The sequence below is a fragment of the Ranitomeya variabilis genome, chromosome 4 (assembly GCF_051348905.1).
Source record: "Ranitomeya variabilis isolate aRanVar5 chromosome 4, aRanVar5.hap1, whole genome shotgun sequence".
In the NCBI taxonomy this organism is placed as follows: Eukaryota; Metazoa; Chordata; class Amphibia; order Anura; family Dendrobatidae; genus Ranitomeya; species Ranitomeya variabilis.
The window spans coordinates 134,171,532-134,196,174 of NC_135235.1; the positions used below are offsets into that span (position 1 = coordinate 134,171,532).

General features: G+C 40.3%; 2 protein-coding genes across 2 annotated transcripts in view; one reads left to right on the forward strand and one right to left on the reverse strand.

The window, feature by feature from the left end:
* The window catches only part of VSIR (V-set immunoregulatory receptor), a 78,273-nt gene extending 62,886 nt beyond the window's left edge, over positions 1–15,387 (forward strand). The window contains exons 5-7 of the mRNA XM_077259284.1: positions 5,259–5,286; positions 8,082–8,269; positions 10,300–15,387. Of these exons, the coding sequence (XP_077115399.1) occupies positions 5,259–5,286; positions 8,082–8,269; positions 10,300–10,331 (248 nt within the window). The 3' untranslated portion in view covers positions 10,332–15,387. The remainder of the gene's footprint in view (positions 1–5,258; positions 5,287–8,081; positions 8,270–10,299) is intronic.
* Positions 1–24,643, reverse strand: part of CDH23 (cadherin related 23) — a 1,745,895-nt gene that overhangs the window by 238,146 nt on the left and 1,483,106 nt on the right. The gene's annotated exons all lie outside the window — the stretch shown is intronic.

Here is a 24,643-nt window from a genome sequence, read left to right on the forward strand (position 1 = left end):
TTTCAACTCCAGCTTTTTTAGCAAATGTTTGCATCAAAAATTTGTTGTAATTTCAGTGAATCCATTCTCCCCTCTACCCTTGAAATGTTCCCCATGCTATTGGCTGCAAAACAATCCCAAAGCATGATTGATTCATTCCCTATGCTTAATAGTTGACGAGATGTTATTTTTCTGAAGTTCTGTGTTTTTTTTTTTCTTTTTCTCCAAGCATACCTTTAATCATTGTGGTCAAAGAGTTCTATTTTAACCTCATCAGTCCACAGGGCTTGTTTTCAAAATACATCAGGCTTGTGTATATGTTCCTTTGCTGACTTTTGATGGTGAACTTTATGGTGAGGACGCAGGAGAGGTTTTCTTCTGCTGACTCTTGCATGAAGACCATATTTGTGCATGTGTCTCTGAACAGTAAAATAATGTACCACAACTTCAGAGTCTGTTAAGTCTTTCTGAAGGCCTTTTGCAGTCAAGTGGAGGGTTCTGTTTTGCCTTTCTAACAATCCTACGAGCAGCTCTCACTGAAATTTTGATTGATCTTCCAGACCTTATCTTTGCTTCCACTTATACCCATTAACTGCAATTTCTTAATTACATTTCAAACTGAGGAAAGGGCAACTTGAAAATGCTTTGCTATCTACAGCCACCGGTTTTGTGGACCCCCGCCATTTTAATTTTCAGAGTGCTAGGCAGCTGCTTAGAAGGTACCCATCACTTTTGTTTTTGTTACAAGGTTAGAGGAGGCACTGTTTTTACAAAGCTGTGAATTTTGCACCACCTGGCCTTTACAAACGATAATGGTGAACAAGCCATAACCCTAACAGGCTAATTAAGGTCTGAAACCTTGTTGCCTTATGCAGGCATGTACTATGGAGGACAGAGAATGAACTTCAATCCAATATTGCAGCCAGCATGCAGCCAGTGGGTAAGGAAAGGGTGAATCAAACACCCGAAAACCCCGCCCCTATGGCTGAAAATTGTTCCCTCCAAATTCAGGTGACAGAGTCCCTTTAAAGTGTGTTTGGGGTGATTTTCCTGCTGGAAGACCCGTGACTTAGAATGCAAACCATGCTTTCTGACACTGGGCACTAGATTGTGACCCAAAACCCTTTTGTAATTTTCAGATTTCATGTTGCCTTACACACAGTGAAGGCACCCAGTGCCAGAGGCAGCAAATCAACCCCAAAACATCTTTGAACCTCCACCATATTTTACTATAGGTACTGTGTTCTTTTCTTTGTAGGCCTCATTCCATCTTTGGTATAGAGTAGAGTGATGTGCTTTACCAAAAAGCTCTATCTTGGTCTCATCTGTCAACAAGACAGTTTCTCAGAAGGATTTTGACTTGCTCACATACATTTTGGCAAAGTGCAGTCTAGATTTTTTGTTTGTGTGTCAGCAGTGGAGTCCTCTTGGGTCTCAAATGTTAATGGATAATTTGTGCTGACATGGATGCACCCTAAGTCTGCAGGACAGCTTGAATATCTTTGGAACTTCATTATGGCTGCTTATTCACAACCTGGACTATCCTGCATTGCAAACTTTCATCAATTTTTCTCTTCCGTCCACGTTCACGTAAATTAGCTACAGTGCCAAGGGTTAATCTCTATATAAGTCCAAACCAAATCCAGAGGGCACTTCACAACACTATACTAAACTAATCCCACATAATTCCAGTGGGAAGGAAGAAGAGATCCCAATATTAAAAACATATGTTTATTGATATCAATTTAAAAGATCACAAATTTAAAAAAGCATAAATACCATAGGGGACACCAGAAGATTCGGAAAAAATTAGCATACCATACTCATAAATCAAAAATAATATCAGTGGTTAGGTACTATTAAGATTATGGCTCAATAGCTTAATGGTTTAGATGGCTCCAAGGGGAAAGGATAGCGGTATCAAATAAACTCATCTATCTGTAGTGGTGATGTACACAGTGGTAACATCACCTAATATACAAAGCCCAAAACCCACTAGGGTACACACATAGGAACCAATATATATCAAAAGAACCACTGATACAATAAGATATAGAACCGGTGGTATTACCTCGTGCTGCTGGCGTCCCCTCACCCCGACGCGCGTTTCGCCTCCTGCTTCTTCCGGGGGCGTGAAGAAGCAGGAGGCGAAACGCGCGTCGGGGTGTACCCTAGTGGGTTTTGGGCTTTGTATATTAGGTGATGTTACCACTGTGTACATCACCACTACAGATAGATGAGTTTATTTGATACCGCTATCCTTTCCCCTTGGAGCCATCTAAACCATTAAGCTATTGAGCCATAATCTTAATAGTACCTAACCACTGATATTATTTTTGATTTATGAGTATGGTATGCTAATTTTTTCCGAATCTTCTGGTGTCCCCTATGGTATTTATGCTTTTTTAAATTTGTGATCTTTTAAATTGATATCAATAAACATATGTTTTTAATAATGGGATCTCTTCTTCCTTCCCACTGGAATTATGTGGGATTAGTTTAGTACAGTGCCAAGGGTTGTAAACTTCTTGATTATACTACACACAATGGAAAAATGAACATCAAGATCTATAGAGATGGACTTGTAACTTTGAGATTGTTATTGATCAACAATTTTGGTTCTCAAGTCCTCAGACAGTTCTCTTATCTTTCTTTTCTCCATGCTTTATATGGCACACACAGACACACAATGCAAAGATTGGTTTCAGGTGTTATTTTCATATCGTCTACACCTGTTACTTTCCACAGGTGAGTTTGAATGAGCATCATATGCTTGGAACAAAGTTGTTTACCCACAATTATGGAAAGGTGCCAACAATTTTGTCTGGCCCATTTTGGGGTTTTTGTGTGAAATAATGTCCCATGTGCCTTTTTTTTCCACTTTTTTTTGTGTTGTTCCAATATACACAAATGAAATAAACATGTATAACAAAATGTGTTCAGTAATTTGCAATAATTTTCTGGAAGAAATACTTCATTTTCAGGAACAATTAGAAGGGTGCCAACACGTTTGGCCATGTACTGGAAATCACCGCACACTCAGAACCGGTATAATGCAAAAATATTACACAAGTTTATTGTGTTCACAGTCAATGTTGCCACAAAAGAAAACGTGCTGACAGAAACCCAACGTTTCGACCCTCCCGGGTCTTATTCATGGGGTTACTTGTTTTACGATTAGACACATATAAGAGTGGCAGACGTAGAGTAGGAGCAAAGATCCTTTGGCGTATAAATTGTCACATGGCAAGGATTGAGACGTGGACACATACATTCCCAGTGAGGGACTGTCACATCCTGGGTGGGCCTGTTATGTCTGGTTGTCCCATGTGAGTGGCGCTCCTGCGCCCTGCTAGATGTGGCCTCATCTAGCAGGGTGCGGGAGCGCCGCTCACATGGGACAACCAGACATAACAGGCCCACCCAGGACGTGACAGTCCCTCACTGGGAATCTGTGTCCCCGTCTCAATCCTTGCCATGTGACAATTTATATGCCAAAGGATCTTTGCTCCTACTCTACGTCTGCTACTCTTATATGTGTCTAATCGTAAAACAAATAACCCCATGAATAAGACCCGGGAGGGTCGAAACGTTGGGTTTCAGTCAGCACGTTTTCTTTTGTGGCAACATTGACTGTGAACACAATAAACTTGTGTAATGTTTTTGCATTATACCGGTTCTGAGTGTGCGGTGATTTCCAGTGCATGACTATTGGGACCACATGGTCTGTTCCACCAGCACCTCCCTGTTCTTGACCTGAGTGCACACCATTACTTCCCTTATAACACTTTTGGCCATGACTGTTTATGATAGACCTTTATTATATTTTCCTGTGTGGATTATGGAGTTTATTTTTAATGTCCACCTGCTCTCCATCCCGTGATATCATCTCTACTCTGTGACTCTCATTTTTATTGGTTTTATTCTTTGGTATTAATTATAACTTTTTTTAGGAATATTTTTGTGGTTAATTTGGTCTTTGCTTATAGGATAAAAATCTGTGAATGACCCCATGTGCTCTGTACTGTACATCATAGGTGTCAAACTGCATTCCTCGAGGGCCGCCAACAGGTCATGTTTTCAGGATTTCCTTAGCATTCCACAAGGTGCTGGAATCATTCTGTGCAGGTGATTAAATTATCACCTGTGCAATACAAGGAAATCCTGAAAACATGACCTGTTGGCGGCCCTCGAGGAATGCAGTTTGACACCTCTGCTGTACATCTTTTGCTTCTTGTAGTTTTAGAAAGAAAAAATATATGTTTTTTAGAAATTCTGGAATCCTGCTCTAATGCTTACTGTATTACAGAATATTGAGACACATTTGTGCCTACATGTCCATATTACCAATTTGTAGGACTACAACAGATCTGTGCAGATTGAATAGCTTGCTTCAGCTATAAATGTTAGTTTTCCAAAAGAAATCAGACACCAAAAAAGTATAATGGTCCGCATGATAAATAATACATTTTGGAGCAGAGACTGTTTAGTTTTAGATACTATCTTTCAATACTCACCTAAAAATAGGAAGTGGAAAGAGAAAGTAGGCAAGAGCAAACCCTACATGTAATTTCAGACTGATTTATCAAAAGCAAAGGTGACTTGAAATTATTGATGCAAACGTTTGGCAAATCTTCAGGCATAAATAGAGATGCAAACATATGGACAACTACAATTTTTTTAATTGCAAAATGTGCCAGAAATCATAAATGTGGCCCTTTGATCCTATCGTGCAGCCATAGGCAGTAAACCATATGGAAAGATTAAAGTTGCCTCTTTATATGTGATATAAGAATATCTCTGATCCCATATTATTGAATGCAATTAAACAGTACGGAGCCGATTCATTGTGTCTTAATGTATTTGGTGCATCATACTTCAGCCATTCATTAAGAGGTGTTCACTTAATAAATTTGAAGTATCCTCTTAGTGGCGTTTGCCTCGCCATAAATGCTACTCTAGTCTGGAATAACATTTCTGGGGAGAAAACATCTTCATTTTGCTGAATTCAACTAGTGGGTATAGAAACACCCAATCCCGCTTCATCCCCAGCTTTGACCAATATTGTGCTGCATTAAACTAATGTGAAAACATCAAAAGTCCCAACATTTTTTGGGCAACACCTCATTGCGCATAAACTTTACAACTTTCCAAAGCATTTTATTCCAGTATTCTGTGATGAATTGCCCCCTTTAGTATTTTATATTTAACATTGGTGAAAATAATTGAATTTTACTATGTAATTTGAGTGAAGACAAACCTTTATTTTTCTTTTTTAGGAGCACAAGAGTTAGTAAGGATGGAAAGGTATGTTTCAATGAACGCTAATAAGTTATATATTGTTTTGTCAGACCGGGTTCACATCTCATTTTTGCCACACGTAAGTAATCAGTCAGGACTTCCATCAAAATCCCTGAAAAATGGGACTCGGGCTTATCTGTCAACGAAGCCTGTCCAAAGGAAAAGGAAGATGCTGCCGAAAACGAGGTCAGACTTAGCACAAAGTGACTCCATCTGCTTTACTAAAATCAATGGGTACCAATGCTATTGAACGTTTCTCAAGGCTTCAAACAGAAACCCTGGCAGAGCCACTGACATGTGGCAAACACGTGATGTGAACCCGGCCTCATTTCTTAACGTGATACATTTCTATTTACAAATGGAAAGAAACCAGAAACTAACCCTCATGCATGGCTATCCTCAGTGTATCATTGCCTGGTCTGTGACCAATGTTACACACCGTTAATATTTCTGCAAAAATACTAATTTCCCAAACAAATTTGTCATTTATTTGCAGCATGAAACAACAACAGGCTTCCTCTCTATAAAGAAGAACATTTTATCCTGAAATCTGTGAGGTTTAAGAAAACACTTGATTTAACCTCTTAACTATCCCAGAGCCATAACTTTTTAATACTTTGTCAACATAGCCAAACGAGGGTTTATTTTTTGCAGGATAAACTGCAGTTTTGAATGACACCATTAATTTTCTATATAATATATTGGACAACTGGAAAATAAATTCCAAGTGAGATGAAATGGTGAAAAAAAAACAATACTACTTGCTTTTTTGGGTTTCACGTTTTGCTGTGTTGTATAGATGATCCAGAACATGATTTTTCAGGTCTGTACAATAATGGCAATGCATTGCTCATATCCTAAAGGGGTTGTCCGAAGGCAAATTAATTTTGCTCCTAACTCCCTATTTAGTCCCATATACTGAGCTATTTTCGAATGCGCTTGCTTTTAAAATCCTCTACCGTTCCCTAACAACACTGTATAGAAAGCTTTTGCTTTTTTCTCTATTTCTGTTCTGATGATTCTTTTGAGTATCACCAGTGCATGCTGGGATAACGGGGCAGAATCTGCGGTCACTGTCACAGCCCCAGTCCCCTCCATGTAATGAACCATCATCAGTGACACTGGTTGCAGGGGCTGTGTTGTCCCTGCGCTGTCTCCTCTCTTCACAGCGTCTGCTCTGTTGTCTTCGTAATAGTTATAAGCCAGCAACATCGCTATGTCACTGCAACCAGCAGGGACCAGTGACGTCATCTGAGTGGGCAGCACTAGTTTCCTACACCGCCGAATATAGTATATAGTAACACCGCTCTGCTGCCGGCTTATTACTATTCATAAACCGACAACAGAGAGGATGCTTTCACAGGGGAGGCAGTGCTGTGCACAGGGGAGGCAGTGCACAGACAAAGCTGTGCACAAGGGAGACAGCGCAGGGACAGCACAGTCCCCGAAATGAGCATCAATGATGATGCTTTTTTTCATGGAGGGGACAGTAGCTGTGACAGTGACCGCAGATTTTGCCCCCTGTTTGAGTATCCCAACATGCTCCGGTGATACTCAAAAGAATCGTCATCAGAACAGAAATAGAAAAAAAAACAGAATAACTGTTAGTGAAGTAGGGGATTGGTAGGGAATTTTTAAATCAAGTATATTAGAAAATAGATTAAATTATGGGACTTTGCCTCTGGACCACGCCTTTAAGTGTAAACTAAATGCCGATTCAATGTAGAAAATGGCCAACTCCTCTGACTGCAAACATGCAATTCCGGCATTTCTATTATTTTCTTTTTACAGTGCTTACCAATCGGGATAATTAATTTTATATTTTCATAAACCGAACCTGTATGGACGTGATTATAGCACATGTGTATTTTTTTTATTATTTTCTTTATTTTTAATAGGAAAAAAAGGAGGCCATTTGAACTTTTACAATTTCTTTTAGATTTTTTATATATTTAAAAAAATATGTATATTTTGCCATATTTTTGTCATCTCGGGAGATTTGAACCTGGGCACATTTGATCACATATCATATTACAAATATCACGTTCACCCATTAACAGCCATAGACTGGTCTTAATAGGAGTGTTCACTTCAGAAGATCCCTGGCTGTCTTGGAAACCCATTGGTGTCGTGAAGGACTTGGCATGGCTCTCCCTGGGCCATGTGTTGTAAATGGCACCGTGAGAGATTTACCTTGGCATTTAACGGGTGAACAGCAGAGGGCTAAGCTAAACTCTTGGCTGCTAGAGGCAGATGATGGCAGAAGACAACAGCCATTGTCTGTCAGGAAAGATGCCGGCTCATATCCTGAGCCTGCACCAAAGATCCTGAATCCGGTCTTGCGTGTGGTGGCATTGCCATTATTTGCACCAAATGTATAATTTATCAGTGTCGCACAGCATTTGAAAAAAATGACACCTCTTTACATGTAAAACATATCTAAAACTGAGGATTTTTATGTCATCCCCATACTTGGGTAAGTTTGCAGCTTTTTTAGTGATTTTTGTAAAACGATTCAGTTCATAAATCTGACTAAAACCATTTTGCATTGCTTAACACGCCCAAATAAATCCACTTTTTAAAAGAGGCAAGAGTGGCCTAAAATACCTAAAAATTGAAAAACATTTGCACACATACAGTGAGAGACAAAATGTGCAATTTTTTCATGCCAAAAACCTCTTTAAAACCCTTGATAACATCCCCCGACTTGTTAACAATGTAATAGTGGAATTGGTTGTCAGTTTTAGTCAGGTAAGCCAATGCAGCCTATGTAGCTCATCATGAATTATTTATTCTTTCAGTGAAGCAGGCGTTGATGGCATTGAAAATCCTGTCTTTGATGATCCACCTATTGGAAATACTGATCAGAGGCCTAGACTTATTTTCATGGCTAGTCGTCACCAGTCAGATTCAGGTCGACATCTGCTCTCTGAACCCAATACTCCTCTCTCCCCACCAGGACCCAATGATTGTTTTTTCCCTTCACTTGGTAAGTTTGCATTTGAAAGAAAAATTGGGATAAGTTTGCATTTATATGTACTACCATAATAATCACACAGCTTCAAAAATTTGTGTTATATATGTTTGAATGTCTTGGAGGGAAGTGCAATTTACTTCTGTTTTTACATGAGTACACATTGGCCTTTTCTGCTGTAGATTTCTGCACTGGAGATTCTGCAGAGAAATATGCACCAATTTGTGAGGATTTAGTAGGAAAAATATGCTGATGCCTTTCTGCAATTTAAGACGTGGATTTTTAACACAAGATGTGGATAAGAGTTAAGCAAACATCTTTCACAATGCTGGCATTGTAATATTCTGCATATTTTCTGTATGCAAATTGGTAATGAAAAATCTAATGTCCAGTGTAGCCATTCCTACAGAGTGTATTTACTCTGATAGTAAATGTGCTACAGTGATAGTAAAGGGGCTGGCTACAGTGTTAGTAAAGGTCCTGGCTGCAGTGATAGTAAAGGTCCTGGCTGCAATCATAGTAAAGGTCCTGGCTGTAGTGATAGTAAGGGTCCAGGCTGCAGTGATAGTAAAGGTGCTGCAGGAAGAGTAAAGGTGCTGCAGTGATAGTAAAGGTCCTGGCTGCAGTGATAGTAAAGGTGCTGCAATAATACTAAAGGTCCTGGCTGCAGTGATAGTAAGGGTCCAAGCTGCAGTGATAGTAAAGGTGCTGCAGGAAGAGTAAAGGTGCTGCAGTGATAGTAAAGATCCTGGCTACAGTGATAGTAAAGGTGCTGCAGTGATAGTAAAGGTCCTGGCTGCAGTGATAGTAAAGGTGCTGCAATAATACTAAAGGTCCTGGCTGCAGTGATAGTAAAGGTGTTGCAGCGAGAGTAAAGGTACTGCAATAATAGTAAAGGTGCTGGCTGCAGTGATGGTAAATATCATCATGTGAAAGGTGTTGGGTAATTGCACATTTCATTCTATGCATTGTAAAGGGTGAAATTCGTACCTACATCCATAGCTGCAGTTCTTGTCAATTTGCGCTATAGATATTTTTTGCAGTGAGATTTTACTGTACTGTAAAACACAGGGAATTTTTAGCAAAAGACTACACAGTGGAAAGTTCAGCTGCATTTTCCTTTCAGAGAAGTATACCCTAAAGTGTTAATCATAGTAATAGCTATTGTTAAAACTAACCCACTTGGGGCTCCTAAGGGGTTTTTTACTTTCAAGTACGTGTGCTTTAGTACGAAGCATTAACACCACCATATATAGCACAATTTGGCAGGTAGTTCCTTGTGAAGTCTAACTTTAATAAAAAATATACTGTATGTTTCTTTGGGAGGCCGCACCCAAACTTCTGCTGTATCAGTATGGCCCAGTGCATTTCTCTAGATAAGCTGGCAGATGACATCCCTGTTCCTTATCAATGTGATACCAGAAATGGACTTTTAGGCTACTTGCCCACTCTGAGCTTTTGGTGAGTTTTTGAGGCTGCAGAGTTTCTGCATATATTTTTTAAAATTGGTTAGGGTACTTGCAGTTTTTCATTGTGTTTTTTAACATGCGTTTTTTTCGCGTCTTTGATGCTGTGTTTTGTGTGTGATGTGCTGTAAATAAAGCTGCCTTTTTATACTCCCTGGTATTTGGCTGTGACAAAACGTTATTAGTCTACTTAGGTGTGATTTCCGTGCGTTTTTGCTGCGGAATGTAGCTGCGGAAAAACACGTGCAGTTTAGAAGTAGAATTTCCACATCTAATTCTAAGTCTAAATTCGCACAGAAAACTCTATGTACCCGCAAGAGTAACTAACATGCTGTGGATTGGAAACAAGCACCTCAGGTGAGTTTATGTTGAGTAAAAAAAAAAAACCCAGTTGCAAGAGATTTCTATAAGTCTCATCCACTTAGCCGGAACTGTAAGACAAGGGTTTTTTTTCGAGCGGTGAAAGTATGCAGTGTCAAAAACTCACCAAAAACTCATTGTAGGAACGTAGCCTTAAATTATTACATATAAGACAGTGCTTCTATCCCAGCTCCCATAACCTTTTACAATGTCTTACAGATCCAGTGCCAGATTCTCAAGATCCAGTATAAATGAGGACTATCTGCAACTTTCAAGAGAAAGGATCATTCTTTGACTTATATGAAGTCCGAGCACTTTGCCATCTAATCTAGAATCGCCAATTATACAGCGTACAATGCAGGAAGAACTCAGTTTTGAAAAGGATTATAACACTGGACAGATAATCCCAGCCTCTCCAGGATTCTAGAGAATTGAAGATAGGCTTTTAAGCAAAGTCATTTTCTAAAGAGTATCATTGTATGTATAGGTATTGCTGGTGCGAAGCCATGAAAGAAAATGACTCAAACATTTATAGAATATACTTTGTACATTTAATTATTTTATTGTCTTTTAAGAAAGTTTCATAGGATAAAATATGTTTCTGCTACTCGTATGTGCAAAAAAAATTTGATATATAGTAAGTATATAAGTATATATAGTAAATCGGCAATATACAACCCAAAGTTCATGGTAAACCTAGATGGTTGGTGAGAGCTACAGTGTTTTGCACTGACGAGTAGGTTATTGTGCCTGTGGAAATAAACTGTGCTATACGGAAAATATCCAAAAAATATACTTTTTGGCCAAATATTGTTAACTTTGAGGAAAACTGATGTAGTTGCACAGGGAACCAGTGAGATTGTGCCTCTCATTTTTACTGATCTGATTGGTTTCTGAAGGCATCTACTTTGCTTTTCCTTTGTGGCATTTTGTATGTAACTTTTATTTTTATGGCATCTTCATATCCAACCACACCGATGCGTTCTATCAAAACCAAACCCTAATGTTTTTCATATACATCCCTCCACTTAATATAGTGTGTATTACATAGTTTACAAGGCTAATCTTACAAAAAGTGGTCATGCCTAAATGACCTAAAGTACATGTCCACATTCAATGTTTTTTTCCACATACCCTCCAAAGCAGTTGATGAATGCAACAATCTGATGAAAAACACCAATCATGGAGCTGGCCACCCCTACTCGGGTGAGGATGTCCAGATATCAACCATTTTACTGATTTGTGGAAGTACTTAGAAGCTAGCGATGAGTGAAGTTGCTCGGATAAGGTTTTATCAGACCATGCTCGGGTGCTAACCAAGTGTCTTCAGCGTGCTCGAATAAAATGTTCGACTTCCCGGCCTGCATGTCTCCCTGCTATTCGACAGCCTCAACACATGCAAAGATTGCCTAACAACCAGGTAATCACTTCATACGTTGCGGCTGTCGGCCAGCCGTGAGACATGTAGGCTCGGGGATTCGAACATATTTTTCGAGCATGCCGAAGACACTCAGCACACGAGCATGCTCGGATGACACCTTATCTGAGCAAGTTTGCCCATCGCTACTAAAAACTGCAGACTTGCCAGATGTTTGTCCCCTCCATTTATTAAAGGGGTGTACAACTTTAAGGACTTTTCTTTTACTTAAATGCATATGTTTGGGGGTTAAAACATTTTTTTTTTGCAATTGGGTTCCATTAAAAATGTTCACTATTTGGCCTTTAAATGCTGTTTGTTGCTTTGTACGTTCAACTTTGATGTAAAATTTGATCATAAATCCGCTGAGAACGGCTCAGAAAGAGGCAGATAAGAGTTACAAACTCTCCAGTCAGATCCTTAGAACGAGCATTCTGCGGTCAGCAATAGACAATGACACCCATTGTCTGTAAAAGGCAATTGATGCTAAATGTTTAATGAAACCCAATTGTAAAAAAGATTTTTAGGTGGACAGCCCTTTTAAGCGTCCATAGAACATGGCGGCATCCATCACTTCCTCTTAGTTGTAAGCTGATTATACAGAATTAGAGAGAACACAAAAAGGGAAGTCATGTTTCATCCAGTCAGTAACCTTATGTAATTGCTATGAATCACACGGTGTAATAGCTCAATCTTGGCTGTCTGCTACATTTATTGAATCAGTAGTCTGGTAAATGGCTGTGTTTATGGGAAAAGAGACCACGATGCCAGATCTGTCTTGTACACTGCCGTTTCTAAGGGCCGCACATCATAGAGGGGAGATAACTTATGCACAAGCTGAACCTTTTTGTAGGATTTTATTAATGTTTTTTTGTGTGAAAAGCATGTCACCATTCTATGCTGCCACATGTAACATCTACGACAGGTTTGCGCAGCCCTGAGGTACAAGGTGATTGTCCTTCCACCCCTCCTAATTGAGATTGATGCCTGGTTGCTGATCGTACAGGCTTCCCATATTGCCGCCCAGTATGGTGATACAGTCTACAGTAAACCTTGGTCCGTGGCGGCTTTTAAAGTATGTTTGTCTCTGAAATGCCCCAGTGTTTGGCTGAGATCATACTGCCCGTGCCTGACACATGCTGCCTGTGGATCGGGCAAGTATCCGCTGTCAGGTGTATCAACATTTTGTAAAAGTATTTTATGAAGATCACTGATGCCAATTTTTTAGTCTGTTATTTTTTATTGTGGTAGTTTTTTATTTTATTCTCTGTACATTATTATGTAGGCAGCATTCCAGAATAGGTGGCTGTTTTAGCCACTTTAGTAAATGTGTAGGGGATGTGATTATGCACCATTTATTAATATACAGCATGTATTACGGGTTCTCTTCTTACTCGCTACAGATGTCCTCACAGAAGACAAATCTCTGCTGACGGAGGAACACGTGACCAGACCTGTCCAACCTCCTCCAATGGAAAAACACTGCACACGGGAAAACTGCTTTTTAATTGGAGGAGGCTGATGGAATCGTCTGGTCACATGATCCTCCTCAGTGGCCTATTTGTAGACAGGTAAGTGCCACAAAATCTATTAAAATAAACACAAAGTGGCCACCTCATTAGCAGCGTCCACAGATATGCTTTACATCATCCAAATGGATCCCACAAACCAACAATCTGTAGACTGAGGGCTTTCCTTGACTTTTATGGGAGCATTATGTAGGCATGCTGTGTGATCTGTGCAGAGGTCACTGCTCGTAGATGCGGAGGGGCGCTGTGAAGGATGGAGAATATACTTCATAAAATGCAAATACTGAACCATAAGAATCTAGATCTCTCTAAGCTTAGTGTCTCCACCTCCTCCCTAGTCTATATAGTAATATAATGAGTCTAGCAAATCTGCTTTAAAGAGGACCTATCATCAGGTCAAAAGTAGAATTTTAGCTTTTATTTTTTCCTGCTGCTCTCCTGAATATTTATTTATTTTTATTTTCTTTAACATTCGCAATACCATTCCAGGTATGACTTTTTATTTAGTTATAAATGTTATTGCCTTTACAAGGGGGTGTGGCTATCGGGATTCTCTGAGGGCGCGTCTTTACAAGGGGGTGTGGCTCTTGGGCGTGTCTTTATAAGGGGGTGTGGTTCTCTGGGGGCCTGTCTTTAAGCTGCTTTGCATTATTAGCCTGTAAACCATGCCCCTAGGTAAAGAACATAAAAATTAGCACTAGGTCAAACGGTCCATATCTCTGTAACTGTATGGTGGGGTAATATAAAAACGGAATACGAAGGTAAGCAGCGCAATTAGAATAAGAGCAAAAACTGGTGCAGTTTGACCTGGTGACAAGTCCTCAGTAAAGGGAATCTGTCAACAGGTTTTGGCTGCGTAATCTGAGAGCAGCATGATGTAAAGATGAAGACCATGATGTATCACTTACTGGGCTGTTTTCTGCGGTTTTGATAAAATCACTTCTTTCTCTACTAGTTTTTTGAATGCTGAGCTCTGTGTTACCCCACCTAGTCCACTTGCAGCTTTCTGTGTACAATGTACATAGACAGCTGCTAATCAGTGATGAGGATGGATTACACGGAGCAGAAGGACCACATGGCATGAGACATCTAGTCTTCTAATGATAATCTCCTGCTGATAAAACACTGGTTTTAGTAAAACTACAACCAGCAGCCAGTAAGTGATACATTGCTGGAATCAGGGTTTCTGTCTCTTCATCAGGCTTCTGTCGGATTAAATAGCAAAAATCTGGTGAAAGAGTCTCTTTTGAATTATTTGAGTTTAATTCAAACTCCATTTTATGCAGACTTCTTAACCAAAAAACAGCCACTTTGGTGATCAGGTATTTTCACAAATATATTAGAATTCAGTACTCAATGATCATTGTATGTCCTGAATAGAGACTGGAAACAAACATGCTTTTTTATCTGGCTCAAAAATATAAGATATTTACGCTACAGGTTACTTTTTGTACGGTTAGTCTTAACAGACTTTTAGGGGGTCTGATATTGTGCACCCCAACCAATCAACTGTTTGCAGCACCATAGTAGTCAAATGCGACAATGTGCAGAGCAGGAACAGCATGGCTTCATACACTGTGTAGTGGCTGCTGCAGGGACTGAAGTGCTATTCATAACCTTTGGAGCTGAGCTACAGCACCTTGGAATGGCCTACCCCTTTTAACATAGTCACAACATTCCTATACGAATGAGCATTATCATTTGTGAAATACTTCTTTACCTTATGTTGCTTACTTCTCTCCCAAATACTATGTTACAGTGCCGTTTCACTGCCTACTTCATGCTCCTTTAGAAACTCCTTTCAACCGTTGCTCAGAAAGATCAGTACAATATATTGAGACAGTAAGAGTATTGGATGTTCCCTGTCGGAGCCTCTCTGCTCCTCGTTCCTGTACTCTGACTATAGTGCATGGATCTTACTGATCATCAGCTGAACGAACCTTCTAAAGGAGTTAGCATAACATAATTGCTTTAGCAGCAAGTCACTGGCTGCAGCAGTTTTATTGGTATGCATGGCACTACCAGATGTAGTGATGTACTAGACTTTCACCAGGCTAACCACTGGCAGACTTGACAGTCGAGTATAGTCATATCTTATTTTAACTTACTGTATTTTCAGTTTATAAGACGCACTGGATTATAAGATGCACCCCAAATTTTGAGGAGAAAAAATAGGAAAGAAAACTAGTCTTAATAAAATGGTGGTGCTTTTTACAATCCATGCGTCTTATTGCTTACCGGGGTGGTGGCTGCAGTGAAGCGGGGTCCCAGGGTCGTTGCTGGAGGATGCAAGAGTGGAGCGTTGCTGCATGCCACAGGCAGGGATGAGTGGGTGTTCGGATGTGCGCCGCTACTGGTGTCAATATTTTGTGAAATCCCAGAGCCCCCGCACTTACATGGTTTACTATGCGTTGGGCTCCGGGAAAATGGCTGTCGGGGGCAGGGCTTTCGCAGATGGAGATCGTTGCGCTGAGATCTCATCTCCTGAGATCTTAGTGTTGAGATCTACATCTGCGCATGCGCCGCCCCTGGCAGCCATTTTCCCGGAGTCCAACACATAGTAAACCATGTAAGTGCAGGGGCTCTGGGATTTCACAAAATGTTGACAGCGAACACCCCTTCATCCCAGCCTGTGGCCTGCAGCAACGCTCCACTCTTGCCTCCTCCAGCAGCGAACCTGGGACCCTGCTCCATCGCGGCCGGTAAGGTTTATACACATTATAAGATGCACTCCCATTTTCCTCCCAAATTTGGGAGAAAAAGTGTGTCTTATAATCCGAAAAATACTATATACGTGGCCATAAGATTTAAAATTAAAAAAAAAAAACCTGGAATGCCCCTTCCAATTTTGATGCTCTTGCTGTTTAAAGGAAAAATAAACATTTGCTAGTCAACCGATCATCATTTTGAAACCTTAAGAAGAAAATCTCTAAGATGAAGAGATCTGGCTCTATGATTTACCGCACGTATGGCAAAATGGTATTTTATATGCGCACGTTTTAGTCTAGTACAATTATCAGATGTTTATTGTTGCATTTTTTACAGTCTTGTTCGCAACAACTATTATTTTTTTATGTGTCTTCACAGTTGTTTTTTATATTTTCAGGAAGTTGCATTGTACATAGCATATTTACTTAAATAAGAGAAGCTGCAAAATCAGTAAAAATGTTAATTAACTGAAAAGTATCTTAAAGCCTTAATATACGAGTTGCATTGTGTTCTCAAATTGAAATGTTGATCGCCATATTTGAACTGAATAAAAACTTTTATATGTGTTGGTTTTTGCATGGATTGGGTGACTGTACGGCCAAATCCTTATGTACTGTACTTCACAGTATAAATCATGAAGAGCACAGTTGTAGGTTCTATTTCCTCTCTAGTGACACAGGAAATGTGTGACAGACAGAAAAGGGAGTGTGAGCAAGATTACATAAACATTAAATACTTGTAGCTTAAACAAAAAAGGATGTATCTTAAGAAAATATCTATCATAACATTTAAGAGGTCCAGATGTTTGCAAGTTTATTTTTAGAAAATACTTGGACTCCTCATAAAATTACAACTGTGTAGAATTTTTTCCTTTAAAGGGAACTTGTGAGCAGGATTTCATACCCCAAAATATTTATAAGTGCATATAAATATTTGTAGATCTGAAACCTCGGTCATTCCAGCTCTATTCCCTACCTAGCACCACCTCTTCCTGCTTGACTGACGATTCCTTTGCCTGAAGTCCCAAAGCACAGAGGCTGTCAGTCAAGCAGGAAGAGGTGGTGCTAAGCGGGGAATAGAGCTGGAGTGACATAGGCATCAGATCTACAAATGGCTCTTTAGCCTCTTTTGCATTTCAATTCACATAATGATTTCTGAATACTGAAGGAATGAATGGCCATTTAAAGGTATTGCTGGATTTGCCTTTGAAGGAGTTGTATATGTGTGAGTAGGTGAGCCAGCTGCCGTGTTCCCCCCTGGAGACATCAATGCTACTGTAGTATATAATATGTAGGATGTGAATAATGTTTTTGTACCTGATTTGTTTTCTTGTGGTAACAAGTGTAAATTTCCCCGTGGGCTGTAGTACTAACCAATAGCCACAAAATGTCAGTCTTTCATTGTACTCTTGTATAGAATGTTGGTGAATGGTTAAATGGGTATTCTCATCTCCATAATTCTATCCCAATAAGCAGTAGGTGTAATAATATTAGCTATTACCTCCAATTAGAAATGTAGTATAGTTTTTCGGATTCACTATATCTCTTTGCAGGACCTTAGGTATCCACGGTTAAGACCACTAGCGACTAGCTAACTAACTGTCACTATATCAGTGGTCACAATTGGAGTAGGGATATCTCACAAATGCACTAGCAATTAAAATGTTTTTAATCATTATCATGTGATAGTGATGTGAATGGGAGTGCTTTCCTATCCATGTGATACTCACATCTCACTGCTGGGCAGATTTCTGCCTTATTAGTTCTCTCATTCTTGCACATGATTACATAATTCACCATTTTTCATTGTGATTCCTCTGGTGGTGGTCTATTTATTCAATATCATTATTAAATTTTGTATTGTATTTTACATAGAGAATATTTTTTGCCTGCTCACCATTTTTTGTATGTTTTCATACTGTTGTTTTTAATTGTTTTTAGATGTCTATTCTCCTTGGCAATTTGTTGTCTTAATAAAGCCTCCACTATTGATTAAACATGGTGTGTGTGCACTGTTCTTGTGCTCCTTTTCTCTTTGCTTGTGTTCAATTAAAATGTTTAGCTCATAGCCTCCCAAACAGGTTTCACCTAAATGGCATCTGGGGGATTCAGGCTATAGAGCGCCTCCATGCTGATTAGAGGATGTTATAAAGCCTTGCTCTGTTTGATTGAGGTAATCAAAAAGACAAAGCTACCAAAGCTTGATCTGTTTGATTGGGAACCTTTGATTGAGCTCCTCACAAAGGCTTTATAAGGTCCTCTTAGAGGACTCCTCTAATCAGCATGGGGGCACACTATAGCTTCAATCCCCCTGATGACATCATTTAGGTGAAACATGTTAGGGAGGCTGTGAGCTAGAAATTCTAATAGCTAGTGCATTTGTGAGATATACCTACTCTAATTCCCCAGTGACTAATTATGTTATGGACTGCAGCCATAACAAAGACCATAATATGACTATACTGAAAAAAAACGAATTAGTTTGGTAGATAGCAAATAACTAATAGACGAGAATAATATTAAATTAACAATTGTACTTTTGCTATTAACAGTTAGAGCTTCTTATTAATAATATACTTTATTAAAGGGAACCTGTCACCCCCAAAATGGAAGTTGAGCTAAGCCCACCGGCATCAGGGGCTTATCTACAGCATTCAGGAATGCTGTAGATAAGCCCCCGATGTATCCTGAAAGATGAGATAAAGAGGTTAGATTATACTCACCCAGGGGCGATCCCGCTGCTGTCCGGGTTCGATGGGAGTCGCGGTCTGGTCCGGGGCCTCCCATCTTTTTACGATCACGACTTCTTGTCTTCACGCCGCAGCTCCGGCGCAGGCGTACTTTGTCTGCCCTGTTGGCCGGCAATGGTCAGAGAGGCCCAGCGCCTGTACACTGCAGTACTTTGCTCTACCCTCAACAGGGCAGACAGAGTACGCCTGCGCCGGAGCCGCAGCATGAAGACAAGAAGAGGACGTCATCGTAAGAAGATGGGAGACCCCGGACCGCGACACCCATCAGACCGGACCGCAGCGGGAACGCCCCTGGGTGCGTATAATCTAACCTCTTTTTCTCATCTTTCAGGATACATCGGGGGCTTATCTACAGCATTACATAGATCTATAGATTGTAAGCTTGTGAGCAGGGCCCTCACTACTATTGGTATCTATTTTGAACAGTGATTTCTGTTATGCTGTAATGTCTATTGTCTGTACAAGTCCCCTCTATAATTTGTAAAGTGCTGCGGAATATGTTGGCGAAATATAAATAAAATTATTATTATTATTATTATTATTATTACATAATGCTGTAGATAAGCCCCTAATGTTGGTGGGCTTAGCTCACCTTCAATTTTGGGGGTGACAGGTTCCCTTTAAAAGTTACATTTTATTTATGCCCCTTCAAATCAGTTTCTTTTTTACCTGTAGGTAAATATGGTTATTTTAAAATTTCATCCTTATGAGGACTCTGGAACACGCTTTCATTTCATGTTCGGAAAACTGACTGAACTCAATCTCACAGTTTTTTGGGGCACTAAATCCATGGCAAAAAAGAGGCTTTAACCCCTTTACCCCCAAGGGTGGTTTGCACGTTAATGACCGGGCCAATTTTTACAATTCTGACCACTGTCCCTTTATGAGGTTATAACTCTGGAACGCTTCAACGGATCCTGGTGATACTGACACTTTTTTCTCGTGACATACTGTACTTCATGATTGTTGTAAAATTTCTTTGATATTACCTTCGTTTATTTGTGGAAAAAATGAAAATTTGGCGAAAATCTTGAAAATTTCGCAATTTTCCAAATTTGAATTTTTATGCAATTAAATCACAGAGATATGTCACACAAAATACTTAATAAGTAACATTTCCCACATGTCTACTTGACATCAGCACAATTTTGGAAACAACATTTTTTTTTGTTAGGGAGTTATAAGGGTTAAAAGTTGACCAGCAATTTCTCAATTTTACAACACCGTTTTTTTTTTAGGGACCACATCTCATTTGAAGTCATTTTGAGGGGTCTATATAATAGAAAATAACCAAGTGTGACACCATTCTAAAAACTGCTCCCCTCAAGGTGATCAAAACCACATTCAAGAAGTTTATTAACCCTTCAGGTGTTTCACAGGAATTTTTGGAATGTTTAAATAAAAATGAACATTTAACTTTTTTTCACACAAAAGTTACTTCAGCTCTAATTTGTTTTATTTTACCAAGGGTAACAGGAAAAAATGGACCCCAAAATTTGTTGCAAAATTTGTCCTGAGTACGACAATACCCCATATGTGGGAGTAAACCACTGTTTGGGCGCATGGCAGAGCTCGGAAGCGAAGGAGCGCCATTTGACTTTTCAATGCAAAATTGACTGGAATTGAGATGGGACGCCATGTTGCGTTTGGAGAGCCCCTGATGTGCCTACACATTGAAACCCCCCACAAGTAACACCATTTTGGAAAGTAGACCCCCTAAGGAACTTATTTAGATGTGTGGTGAGCACTTAGACCCATTAAGTGATTCACAGAAGTTTATAATGCAGAGCCGTAAAAATAAAAAATCATATTTTTTCACAAAAATGATCTTTTCACCCCCAATTTTTTATTTTCACAAGGGTAAGAGAATTAATTGGATGACAAAAGTTGTTGTCCAATTTGTCCTGAGTACGCTGATACTCCATATGTGGGGGTAAACCACTGTTTGGGTGCATGGCAGAGCTCGGAAGGGAAGGAGAGCCATTTGACTTTTCAATGCAAAATTGACTGGAATTGAGATGGGACGCCATGTTGCGTTTAGAGCGCCACTGATGTGCCTAAACATTGAAAGCCCCCACAAGTGACACCATTTTGGAAAGTAGACCCGCTAAGGAACTCATCTAGATGTGTTGTGAAAGCTTTGAACCCCCAAGTGTTTCACTACAGTTTATAACGCAGAGCCGTGAAAATAACAATTCTTTTTTTCCCACAAAAATTATTTTTTAGCCCCCAGTTTTGTATTTTCCCAAGGGTAACAGGAGAAATTGGTCCCAAAAGTTGTTGTCCAATTTGTCCTGAGTACGCTGATACCCCATATGTGAGGGGAACCACCGTTTGAACGCATGGCAGAGCTCGGAAGGGAAGGAGCGTCATTTTGGAATGCAGACTTAGAAGGATTGGTCTGCAGGCGTCACATTGCGTTTGCAGAGCCCCTAATGTACCTAGACAGAAACCCCCCACAAGTGACCCCATATTGGAAACTAGACCCCCAAGGAACTTATCTAGATGTGTTGTGAGAACTTTGAACCCCCAAGTGTTTCACTGCAGTTTATAACGCAGAGCCGTGAAAATAAAAAATCTTTTTTTTCCACAAAAATTATTTTTTAGCCCCCAGTTTTGTATTTTCCCAAGGGTAACAGGAGAAATTGGTCCCAAAAGTTGTTGTCCAATTTGTCCTGAGTACGCTGATACCCCATATGTTGGGGTAAACCCCTGTTTGGGCGCACGGGAGAGCTCGGAAGGGCTTACTTTTTCAACACAGAATTGGCTGGAATTGAGATCGGCCGCCATGTCGCGTTTGGAGAGCCACTGATGTGCCTAAACAGTGAAAAAACCCCAATTATAACTGAAACCTTAATCCAAACACATCCCTAACCCTAATCCCAATGGTAACCCTAACCACACCCCTAACCCTGACACACCCCTAACCCTAATCCCAACCCTATTCCCAACCGTAAATGTAATCCAAACCCTAACCCCAAATTTAGCCCCAACTCTAACCTTAGCCCCAACCCTAACTTTAGCCTTAGCCCTAACCCTAGCCCTAACCCTAGCCCTAATAGGAAAATGGAAATAAATACAATTTTTTAATTTTTCCCTAACTAAGGGGGTGATGAAGGGGGGTTTGATTTAATTTTATAGCGGGCTTTTTAGCAGATTTTTACAATTGGCAGCCGTCACACACTGAAAGATGCTTTTTATTGCAAAAAATATTTTTTGCGTTACCACATTTTGAGAGCTATAATTTTTCCATATTTTGGTCCACAGAGTCATGTTAGGTCTTGTTTTTTGCAGGATGAGTTGACATTTTTATTGGTAACATTTTCGGGCTCGTGACATTTTTTGATCGCTTTTTATTCCGATTTTTGTGAGGCAGAATGACCAAAAACCAGCTATTCATGAATTTCTTTTGGGGGAGGCGTTTATACCGTTCCGCGTTTGGTAAAACGGATGAAGCAGTTTTATTTTTCGGGTCAGTACAATTACAACGATACCTCATTTATATAATTTTTTATGTTTTGGCGCTTTTATACGATAAAATCTATTTTATAGAAAAAAAATTATTTTTGCTTCGCTTTATTCTGAGGACTATAACTTTTTTATTTTTTCACTGATGATGCTGTATGACAGCTTGTTTTTTGCGGGACAAGATGGCGTTTTCAGCGGTACCATGGTTATTTATATCCCTCTTTTTGTTCGCGTGCTATTCCACTTTTTGTTTGGCGGTATGATAATAAAGCGTTTTTTGCCTCTTTTTTTTTTTGTTACGGTGTTCACTGAAGGGGTTAACTAGTGGGACAGTTTTATAGGTTGGGTCGTTACGGGAAAAAGACTGAACAATGAGGGCAGATATTGTTTTTTTTTTTAAATGATTCTATGCACTGTGAAGAATGAAACTGTACATAATGTGATACAATCAACCAGTGTTCACATTGCAGCTATTAACTTTTACCTAACTATTTTCCATTGATGAAGTATAAAAATATATACTATGAGACTTGGGCGGGAGAGGAAGTTCTTTTCAGGAAGATATGTGCAACAATTCTATTGCAGATAGTGGCAAGACTGACCCTATATGGAGAAGCAATCATATTTGTGTGGTAAAATTGCTCCACATTGGAAAATATACTTCCTCTCAGGGTTAGGAAATAAAAATAAGAAAAAATCAAGAGGATATCCTGATTAACAGAAGTGAGTGCGGCTGACAGTGCCAAAGCCTGTATTAGTCCTTAGAACAGCTGAAGACGGTGTGAAGTAGGAAGGAGATAATGTAAGCAGGTAGCGGGATGCAGTGACGGATAGGAGGCAGATCAAGGGTTAACAAGGGGTTTAATAAACAATAGTTACTCCTCGCAGGGAGATATGAACACAAGGAGCAAGGGTATACCTAATGCAGAGAGAACTAATAGGGGGTAGGTTTTTTAATGAACAGGGGAGAATAATACAAATAATGCTAACACTTTGGGCATCAGCCACAGGTGTGCTCCTGCCCGTGATTGAGGATGTTTAGATTACGTGACAAAAAGGGATCTGTCACAGTTCTGGGAAAATATGGGGGAAATTTCCCTGGCATTAACAGTGTCCTCCTGTGGTCCTGATGATGGCGGTGTCCTCCTGTGGTCCTGATGATGGCGGTGTCCTCTGGTGAACTTAGCGATGGCGGTGATAGTCTGTGGTATTATTAAGGGCACTGACACCAGCGGATAAAGGGAGGAAGGAGGAATAGTCTCTTCCCTCAGCGGTGAGAGTCCCTACACTGCCGGACCCTGTGACACTGTCCCGACACACTCTATAATGTCCAGCTCGGTCCGCTGTGCCGTACCGATGAGCACCTGTATCCCGTACACAGACATTGCCTCTCACGGTCAGTAATCCTGGCAAGGGTGGTCTTGTCCACGTCAGCAGAGATAGCAGTCTCTTAACGATCCGCGATGTAAGCGGGGACAGCGGTGTGAGCGAGGACAGCGTTATGTGTGGTGTCTCAGCAGGAGACACGGTTCCTGTCAGCGCGTCCTCTCGTCCCCGGCTCCAGTCAGCACCCCCCCATCGTCTCACAGCTGATCTACTCTGACAGGGCTCCCCTGCGGGCGCTGTTCCCACCTGAACTGTTTGAATTTCTGCACAAGCATTAACTGCTTAGGCCTCTTTCACACTTCAGTTGTTTGGCGTCAGTCTAAATCCGCCATTTTCCTCAAATAACGGATCCGGTTTTTTTTGTGACGGATCCGTTATTTTCCCCATAGACTTGCATTAGCGACGGATTGTGACGGATGGTTGTCCGTTCCATCCGTCATGTGACGGATCCGTCAAAATTTGGCGGACGTCATCTAGACATTGACGGTCATTGCAAAGTTTTCTTGTCTGCGTTGAAATGGCGGATCGCGACGGATGGCCACCTATGGGCGTCGTCATTTTGGCGGATCCGTCGCCCCAATCTGTTTTTTCAATTTTTTTCAATTGCGCATGCTCCAAAAAGTATATACAACCCCCGAGTAACGGATCCGTCAAAAAAACAGATCCGTTACATCCGTTTTTTCAACTATTGTGACGGATCCGTCGATCCGTCATTATGTCGGAAGTGACTGACGCCAAAAAACTGAAGTGTGAAAGAAGCCTTAGCCACACCACCTTCTCTCGAGCACAGGGACACCCCAAGCTCTCCCCCCTGTATCCTAGGAGACAGACCCGATGGTTCTGGACCCGTTATGGATGAGGCAAACCTGGTTAGTTTCTCCCTCTTACAATCATATCTTCCAAAAACAAAAAAAAGTGTAACATGGGAGTGCTAAATTGTAATAAAGGGATGTGCCCATGTCCAAGATCCTATCCCAAAATGTAGTAGGCGTATTAATAATAATATTAGCAAATACCTCCAATTAGAAATGCAATGTAGTATAGTTTTTATGATTTGCTATATCACTTTCCTCATGTGAAAGCATTGCAGAATGTTGGGTATCACTGATAAAATGACAGCTAGTTGCTAGTGGTCGTAACCATGGATACCCAAGGTTCTGCAATGCCTTCACATCAGAAAGAGACATAGTGAATCAGAAAAACTATGCTACATTTCTAATTGGAAGTAATTGCTAATATCATTATTATTACACCTACTACATAGGATGGATCTTTGAGATGGAAATACCCCTTTAAGGGTATGTG